Here is a 10,266-nt window from a genome sequence, read left to right as displayed (position 1 = left end):
CTACCTCAGGAATATAGTAACTTTCCAATTAAAGAAGGAATTTCCATTATAATGTCCGTGAAGCAGTACAGCGTCTGACCGCCATCTTCGGCGAATAATCCGGCGTATTCAGAATATGTCAGCATTGTCACGCAACTTCCGTAATGGGTTTTGTAAATGTGGTTTTCAGCTATTTGACACTATTTATCTTATCCATCCGGCAATATTAGGAGGTACGAATGAGCAAATAAATTTCTTTTTTTGCGATTTCTCCCGGAACAGTTCACGTTTGTACAAATAAATTTCGGTGACAATCACAAATAATACATGAACAAAATATTTGCGTGTAAATCATTCAAAGATTAACTTTCAATGTTAAATAGTATAAATTTCAATCTATTGATAGTTTAAATTTAAAAAATGCCAACATAGGTTAAATTGTATTCTAAAATCAGTTTTCTTTATTTCTGAGTGTATGGGTAAGCATCGCTTAGGAGTTAAGCGCAGGTGAAGAAATTGGCCCTAAGTAACATTTTTTTCATGAATTAATTTGAATACTGCAATCAATAGCTTTCATGTTGTTCTGTTGATTGCGCTATTCAAATTAATTCATGAAAAAAATTTGACTTAGGTCCTTTTGAAAAGTTAAGCGAGATTTTTTTATCGATTTTTCTTTAAATAATCCAGTTTTCCGCGAGCGGTAATGGCCGCCAGCTGCCTGCAGTTTAGTCTCTGATTTGACATTTCTGGAGGTCAACTGCACCCACCGTTCGAGTATTTTGATAATAGAGGTAATAGACTATAGAGGAAGATTGTCGCTGTTGTCACTGCCGAAACATCTTTTGCTGGCGAAGATAGGGCACTAAATGTCAACGAAGAAAAAAATCAGTACGTTTTGACAGATAGGTACCCAACATGTTTGGGAACGATAACAAAGGGAACCGCAGCGACAATCGTCCTCTATAGTTTATTACCTCTATTATTTTGATCAATGTTGTATCCAGGTTTTTACGCTAGCCATAAATCAACTATGGTAATTAAATTTTGACACTAGCTGTGTACAATTCTTATAGCACAATTGTTGTTGCCTAGGTTTCATTCTGAACTGTTTACGAGATGCAAATTTTCCTTCTTGTTTATTTGGAAGCGTATCCCAACCTAAAGAACCGTTAATTTTTGCATGCATCTCATTTTTTCATTATTTCAGATAGACTACTTCAGGAACGATGATTTCTTATATTACTGGCAAGATCAAGAAATTGAAATTTCGCGGTTATTTCAAGATAACTTCTCTCACATCTCGAGCTGAGGATATGTTTAACAGTACGCTTAGTTAGCCATTAGTGATTCGCTGGTATTTTCGTGGAAAAACTTTGTCTTAGGGCCTTCCGGGGGGTTACATGCGATTTATTGATGTTGGTAGCAGAGCGGAAGGAAATGTATGGCCTCGGAGGTTGTTCGGAGCCTATCCGATAACGAATGCCAGAACATGGAGGATAAACCTAGTTTGTACCTTTCTAAGCCTTAGTATGTTCTCAACAGGTGTTTATTAATATTAAATAGTTTTGGTTGAATAATTATTAATCATATTCAATAGTTTTTGTTCTAGTCTAAGAAAAGTCTAAGAAAAGATGCTCCTAATATATGTTATACTGCCTGTAATCGCATATTTGTCCCATATGAATAGAATACCCAGCAAAGATGGGACAAATATGCGATTACAGGCAGTATACTACGTTCCGTGTTAATTGGGTTTCTTTACTTTACTTTTTATGGGGCTTGCTCATACACCTGGTTTAAGATTAAGCAGAGGTAAAGAAATTGGCCCTTAGTGGAGCTGAAAAACGATAAGCTCTCTATATCAATAACTTTATCTGGAGTCAGAATGCCATAAAGCATCAGAGATCAGAGATCATTGAAATTCCGCAGAGGTAAGAAATCAGTCAAAAGATGCGCGTATTGATTGCATAAATCCAGTTAAAAAAAGGAACTATCGGATGTGCAGAATCAAATTAAGGCTAAGACAATTCGTACAAAATTACACAAACCAATATCGTGCATTCCGTATCTGTCGAATGGTTGTTCTTCCACCTCGAGAATTTGATTCTCGAATTTTGTCCCCCATTCAAAATATATTCTCATCAAAATATGCAGAAAATTATCCCGACGTGTTTTTTTACACACAGGAATTCAGGTTTACGTACACAAATAGATAGTTATCATTGTTTTCTGCCTGCGAACTGTTTTGGCACTCAATCCAGAACTTCTAACATCCAGCATTTACTTCGTATTTTTCCTTTTTCTCTGAATGCAGGTGCTACGATCGCACCTGTCCTTACAGTAAATCCACGTTTAAAATAGTCTAACTTGAGCTTCATCAATTTCCCCATGCTCTCACTGACCTTGCTTCGAATAAGGATTCGAATGGACACCCATCTAAAAGAAATAAAAAATAGATAAATTGAGCTACAATTGTGTTTCAAAATAAAGACAAAACAAAGCTCTTTTTGACGTTTAGGTTGTTCTACAGTTCTACGAAGGTTACTAGGATGATAATACCATAAAATCCGTACACAGCATGTGTCAAAATAATTACCATAGTTGACCCGTGGCTATAATAAAAAGCTGGATACATTAAAAGGCTTGAATTCACTTAATCAGCACCTTCTTTTATGCCACATTGGTCAGAATGCTCGGAGCGGTGGCCAAACTGTTAACCTTACAATACTCTTTAAAGAGTAGAAAATAAACACTTTTTACCGATACAGTATACCCCCGCTGATCCGACAAATGTATGGCCGGACTATCGGGGTTTCTCTCGTTAATCCGACTGTCAAATCCATACAAATGAACCAAAACAAAATCACAGCACAAATTTGAAAACTGACAGCATAATGTGTTTAAATGGGTGATGATACTTTTTAATCCGGAAAATTCCGAATTAGCGAGATCCGGACTAACGAGTCGTCGGACTAGCGAGGTCCAGATAAGCGGGGGGATACTGTATAAGGAGCTGTCAAAATAATGAGTAATTTATTTTTCCTAATAATGAGTGATTTGTGCCCATTATCATGTTCCCTGTTTGTGTCATTACCCGTAACGCTGGGTAGACACCTTTACGTGGTGTGTTACGGGGTAAGATCTACCACGGTCACATTGCCAGCTACAGGCAAATCCTGACCCAACGAATACCTTCCCAATATCCTCTTTAAGTATCACATCAACATTTCCTTTCCCTCCCTAGTTGCGGTACAGATGGGCGTAGTACGGAATAGTAATCCTTACGCTTTTGTAATTTTTGTCTTAGATTGAAATCAAGGACTACACCTACCTTGATTTCTGATAGCAATCTGGACAGTAATTTCAAAAGAAAAATGAGTTGTACTCCACTTTCATTTTTTCATTAATTTGGAATTTGAATAATTTCCTATTTTCGTATAATTATTTCCTCACTTTTCCATATTTATATGTTCTATATTTAATTAATTTCATAATGTCATATTTTTATACACCCATATTTTCAAATGTTGCTATTTTTATCTCCATATATTTTTTTATGTTTATGCTTTCATAGTTTCATTATGTTGTATTTTTATGCTGCCATACACTGCTGACTTGTACTGACTGCCATACACTATTTTTGACTTATATATTTTCATATTTGTATTTATATATTTTTCAAATATGTATTCATACTATCACGTTCTCATTTTATCATTTATTCATATTTTCCTATGTTCAAATTTTTATATTTCCATTTTATCTTGTTTTCATATTTTCGTTTCTTCGTGCGTTCATATTTTTATATGTTTATGTTTTCATTTATTTATATTTTCATATATCTTTATTTTCATATATTTTTATTTTCATATATTAATTTTTTCAAATACATTTATATTTTCATACTTTCTTTTTCTCATATTTTCATTTTTATAGTATGTGAATATAATAGTGTGAAAGTGTGAAGTTATTTTCATATTTCACACTTTCTTATTCTTATGCTTTCATGTGTTATCTTCTTCTTCTTCTTATTGGCATTACATCCCCACACTGGGACAGAGCCGCCTCGCAGCTTAGTGTTCACTAAGCACTTCCACAGTTATCAACTGCGAGGTTTCTAAGCCAAGTTACCATTTTTGCATTCGTATATCATGAGGCTAACACGATGATACTTTTATGCCCAGGGAAGTCGTGACAATTTCCATTCCGAAAATTGCCTAGACCGGCACCGGGAATCGAACCCAGCCACCCTCAGCATGGTCTTGCTTTGTAGCCGCGCGTCTTACCGCACGGCTAAGGAGGGCCCCATGTGTTATATTCTCATAATTTTGCTTGTTTCAATGTTTACTTCTTATATTTCATATTTCAGTTACATAACATATTTCCATATATTCATGATTTATATTTTCATTTATCCATATTGTCATATTTTGATATTTTTATTTACTATCATATTCATTATTATTTATATTATCAAATGTTCATATTAATTTTTTTTAAATATTTTCATATTCTCATATTTTCATACATACATATTTTGATCCCTTCATATTGTCACATGACAAGATACAAAGGAAAGGTAACATTTCCAATACAATAGAAGAAACATATTTATTTTAATAATTTTTACCATTTGTATTTTTATAATTTTTGACACACGGTGATCTAGTGACGCTGATTTCTTGAAGTTGAGGTCCTTCGGTCAGGGACACTGTGAACTATTTTTCAAATATTGTAATCCCAATCTAAATATTTATATTTCCTTTTCAGCTGAAACAAGTGTTGCTGGTGAAGTTTGTTTCACACCAAGGATCAATTTGCTCTCCTTTGATTTTCATAAATTTCTACGTTTTTTATACACTTATTCTTAATATTCCCATACATTTTCTCAAATTACCATGGAGCTCCATATATTTTAAATAATCTCGCATAAACATTTATAAACAATCTTCTTGTCATAAACGATTTACCTAACCAAATGACAATTATCTTCACTTTCAGAAACATTGGGTGCTGCCGTAGATTCTGAAGACGCATCACATTACATCACACTCTAATATTACTGCAATTTATTATTTCAGTTATATGCTGCAGAATGCAAAATCAATGGAATTGTTTTGCCAAAATCTATTCATTCATATTACATTCAAGAACAAAACATTACCTTTTACAATATCAATACCAATAAAAATATAATCACGCTTTTTCGCCAAGAAAAGCACCCCTTAATAACCCATCCAAATTCCAACTCCAGATACCTATGAAGGTCGCGCGAGTTCTCCGCATCTTCTTAAGTAGGTATCTAATCAACACTTTCCACCCAAATCCCCACTGATCGTAAGGACCTGGCCAGGTGTTGAACAAAGGGATCGTTGAATGAAAAACATGCCAAGCCCCAGGCTGTTTTTCTGGCGCATCTAACGTCCCTATCGACAGCCAACCCAGGATAGTGTGCGGTCAGATATGCTATGCTATGCTATGCTATGCTATTATCATGTTCCCTGTTTGTGTCATGTTCTACTAATGGGTAATAGTGGGAGAAAAACAAGCTCAGTTTTAAATGAACAAATGATTTACAAGCTTTTGCCCGAATAGAAAACACAATAGAATTACATTGAAATATCATAAAATTACAATACATTTTGTTGATGAACATTCCATTCTATTGTTCTTCTATTGTACAAATGAAATTGCCTTATTGTTGCTGCAATAAACGTACAATAAAATCTATTGACAGAAAAAAAAAAATGACAATAGAATTACAATAAATTCTACACAGCAAAAAAAGTTGTTGAATATTACATCGAAATCGCTGCAACCCGTTGAGTCCATCGATTGTTTAATATTACATCGTGCGATGTACTAGAGAGCTTGCTGTGTAATAAACAGGAGCGACGTAATTTCTATCGATGTAATCAATAAGATGATGTAATTGAAGCGATGTAAACGATTGTGATGTAAAACCGTCCAAAATGCATGGCGTTGAATGGAGCTCTTGAGTTTTTCGGTTTTCATAGTGCGGTATGTGCCGTTTTTATATATATAATACAACATAACATTTGCATATAAATTGTTATTTAATTATTCATGTTATTTCTATCGAAATTTAAACAAAACATAATACCATAAATTATGATTTGTTGTCCTGACCGTTCGTCCATCTAACGACATTATCAGCCAAGTGCAGCGTAATCGAACGAACTTTGGATCCAGTGAAATAGTATGGCCGAAGGTGAGTGGCTGCTCAATTGAAATTCTCCAGTTCCGGAGCGGTACGAAAATCGGTACCGTTAGATGTCGTCAAACACTGAAAAACGAAACATATTTTAATATGGCTGATTGAGAGCGGCTTATTTAAAATGGTTCATTGAAGATAATTTATAGAAAAGAAAAGAACAAAGGGAATCGTGTCGTAAGGTGCCGAAAGAAATCATTCTAGGATTCCAAACTTTTGATATTCTAAAAAAAAACCTTTTGGAAATCCGAGGAAATTCCTTATCTTGTCTAGGCTGATAAAGGATTTTTCCAGATGACCAGAAGTATCTTTTAATCAATATTTCAGATATTCCGACACTTATCCTTCAGGCATTCTTACTGGAATCCTTCAAGGATTTCGACGGGAATACTTCTTGGATTTTGACGCACATTCTTCAAAGATTCTGTCGGGATTCGTCCAAAGATTCCAGAGGGAATCCTTTAGGGATTCCAGAGGGAATCCTTTGGGGATTCCAGAGGGAATCCTTTGGAGATTCCAGAGGCAATCCTTTGCGGATTCCAGAGGGAATCTTTCAGGGATTCCAGAGGGAATCTTTCAGGGATTCCAGAGGGAATCTTTCAGGGAATCCAGAGAGAATCCTTCAGGGATTCCAGAGAGAATCCTTCAGGGATTCCTTTAGAGATTCCAGAGGGAGTCAAACATCCCAGTTCTCCAAGCTTGAACAACCAACTAACAAATATCGCTGTGTTTTGCAACATCTAGTATTTGATATAAGAATGTATTGATTTTGTCGACTATTGAAATAAAGTATCCTGCTCTATATTTGGGTCCTTTGAACACAATTTCATTTGTGCATAATATTTCAAACCCTGAATCAATGACAATCGGTTGAATGAGCATCTTATAATAACATCTTGAACGCACGTCACACAGATCAAAATTTGCTTCAACGGAAACCTTAAAGAAATTGTCATTCAAAAGCTCATAGGCAAATTGCAAAGAAGCTTTTACACACAACGTGTAGCAGATGTTTTTGCGAGAGGACATTATGTTCGAAGATTGCTTGAAGCCTTTGTGTTTTGCTTCGTTCCTAAAACACATCATTTTTTCTACAGGTCCAGATGTACGAATAATATTTGGGTAATGGACCAAAACATGGTGTTTCGGTTTGAGATCTCTTTTAAAAAGCGCCAGATACAAATTATGGTGTTCACAAATCAAATCTTTGAGTATATCAAGTTCTTCATTTGTAAAAGAGCGTTTTAAACACATATCTGCTAATTTTACTAAAGAAGTGCAATACACCCACACTTCATATTGCATTTTTTATTGCTTTTACCGCATTTCACCATTTGTAAACATTAAACTTACTAGTTGATATCCGTGCGCTGATTTATAATGCAAATATGTAGTAAGCAACCGTTCAACGAGACTAGCAGATTTTAAATATTGTTTCCGGTGATTAAAACTCAGAGGCCATTTGTGCAAAACAGAATCCCATGGGTGCTGATTCAAAATTAACCAGTTTACAGCATCTTGAGCTTCTGGTTCTTCATGGGGTTGATGAACAGCACACAATTTCAAACTTTTAGCGTGTTCGTGCTCTTTAATTTCGGTTTTACGTTTTTTTTTGTTTCAGATTTGCAATTTTATTTGCTATTTTACCACCATGGTTGCGACGATCGCCGCCTCAGCTGATGTAAAAATTGTCCTGTAAATGCATAGTACTCGATTCTTATGGCTAACATTGCGGCGTTACCTAAGGTGCGGTTGTTCCATTCGAATGTGGAACGCCGCGTGGAATCTTGTGCAAATGCGCTTTTGGAAACATTACAACAGCCGCGCGGTGTATCGTATTGACGTCCCCAGGTATTGACAGCACCCTACAATAATTTTATTTGCAAATCGCAATAAATCTGGAAGGTTGGCATCCCTGCGTACAGAAGCCCTGCGTTGTTTTTGACAGTTCTCAACGCTCGTTCTCACAACAAGCTCGATAGTGAAATTTGTTTATACTTTCAACGTTTTACGGAACAGCGTTTATGCATGCAGTTTCTGCATAAATTCCATTATTGTAATTGTAATTTTGTAATTTCTCGGGTACTTTTTCAAAACGGCGTATGTCGCAAATTGTAAACAAACGCGTTTTCAACAGCATATGGCATCAAATTCATCTAAAAATGTGTATATCTTCAAAGCTACATGAAACAGTGTTTTCAAAAATGTAAATCATTTTTTTTGCAAAACGGTGTAACATCATTGTTGAAAATATTGCACATACACCGCTTAGGAGAAAATGTACTTTAAAAAGTTTTTTCGAACAACTAAATAGTTTAAAACGTGCGTCTGCTTGTACTTTTTCATCACTGATTTAAAAATTAAGCATGTTGCTTGAATATTCTGATTTTCGTTAAGAAAAACATTTTACGTTGTTTTTTCTGCAGCAAATGTTGTTACGTCGTGTTGTAAGTGTTGCAATTTTTTTGTCGCATGTGCGTGAAACGTTTCAACTTGACGCAACATTTCGACGTAACAACAATGCAGCGTACGGAGCAGCGTAACATTTTGACGAAAGTAGCATGACCTCGGTCATGCTGACGTATCAAAACGACGTATGTGATTTATCTGTTGCAGAACGTTGTAACATATATTTTTATCAAAATAACTGAAATGTTCACACACAGTGCAGATTTCAGAGTCAGTGACGATGAACCTTTTCATAATGTATCGTTGAGGTGTATTCAATTGCAATAAAAATGATTAGTTTCTAAATAGGAATAAAAATGAAATCTGAAAACTTCCAAGCTCATTTTCTCAGCTTGATCAAAATGTTACATACGCCGATTTGAAAAAGTTCCCGAGATTTAATTGATCAACGGTAGCCTGCTAGTAACAAGTTATTGTTATTTCCATTACTCATATAATCGTTTTATCAACAATGGTAAGTTTTTGAAGTACTGCACTTCTGTTACTATTATCTCATTGATTGCTTTCGTTTTAGGCACGCAACGCAGAAAAGGCTATGTAGGTATTTTCGAATTTGACTAGCTTTTATGTTTCTATAATTTCGACCAATTTCCAGGACCACATTGGCACGATGGAGAGCTGCCAAGGAAGCTGAAACTGGTAAAAATGAGCGACGTCCTTATTTGGCCTCGGAGTGCAAGGATTTGCCAAAGTGTGAGAAATGGCGTTTGGAGATCATACGAGAGATATCCAAAAAGGTGGCTCAAATTCAGAATGGTCAGTTTATTTTACTGTTAATTAGCAATGAGTTCAATTACTAACTGTATCGAATTTTATAGCGGGTTTGGGTGAGTTCCGTATTCGAGATCTGAATGATGAAATCAACAAGCTGCTGCGAGAGAAACGCCACTGGGAGAATCAGATCTCGGACCTGGGAGGACCACATTACCGTCGGTATGGGCCGAAGATGTTCGACGCCGAGGGCAGAGAAGTGCCCGGTAACCGAGGATATAAGTACTTCGGAGCGGCAAAAGATTTACCGGGGGTGCGTGAGTTGTTCGAGCAAGAACCTCCACCGCCACCGAAGAAGACCCGGGCCGAACTGATGAAGGACATCGATGCGGACTACTACGGCTACCGGGATGACGATGATGGGATTTTGCTTCCGCTGGAGGAGAAAGCGGAAAAGGTCGCCATCCAGAAAGCCGTAGAGGAATGGAAACAGAATCGAGCCACCGGGGAGTCCAAAGAGGTGGAACCGGAGGAGGACATCTATGGGTCGGATGCGCGAATTAGTGGGGACGCGGACGAGAAGCAGGCGCATCAGCAGAAGGACGATCCGATGGGGCTGTTGGGGCCACGATTTACGGCGCACGTTCCCGTGCCCAGTCAGAAGGATATTGAGGCGGCATTGTTGAGGAAGCGAAAATTGGAACTGATGAAGAAGTACGGCATAGAGGATGATGAGGATATGTGAGGGTAAGTTTATTCTAGGTTTGTTTTATATTAAAATTATTAAGACAAAATGGGCAATCGATTTATGATAGCTTCGAAAGCCAGTTCTGTAAAAGATCACATCAGTATAAATATCTGGTTGGTACAAA

At 36.5% G+C, this 10,266-nt stretch overlaps 1 protein-coding gene across 2 annotated transcripts; it reads left to right on the top strand.

Moving 5' to 3' along the window:
* Positions 1-8,241: 8,241 nt before the first annotated feature.
* On the top strand, positions 8,242-10,188 carry LOC134225501 (pre-mRNA-splicing factor ISY1 homolog). Of its 2 annotated transcripts, XM_062705665.1 has the most exons (5): positions 8,242-8,291; positions 9,063-9,137; positions 9,198-9,220; positions 9,279-9,439; positions 9,502-10,188. In XM_062705665.1, the coding sequence occupies exons 2-5, from the start codon at positions 9,135-9,137 to the stop codon at positions 10,137-10,139; spliced, it is 825 nt and encodes a 274-aa protein (XP_062561649.1). In that variant the 5' UTR covers positions 8,242-8,291; positions 9,063-9,134; the 3' UTR covers positions 10,140-10,188. The 2 variants fall into 2 exon arrangements, with proteins under 2 accessions (XP_062561649.1, XP_062561640.1); XM_062705656.1 differs by lacking the exon at positions 8,242-8,291 and having other exon boundaries at positions 8,913-9,137.
* The last annotated feature ends 78 nt before the right edge of the window (positions 10,189-10,266 follow it).

This window comes from Armigeres subalbatus, chromosome 1 (assembly GCF_024139115.2).
Source record: "Armigeres subalbatus isolate Guangzhou_Male chromosome 1, GZ_Asu_2, whole genome shotgun sequence".
Lineage (NCBI taxonomy): Eukaryota > Metazoa > Arthropoda > Insecta > Diptera > Culicidae > Armigeres > Armigeres subalbatus.
Note: the sequence above shows the minus strand (reverse complement) of the source record. Positions and strands in the feature narration are given on the sequence as shown.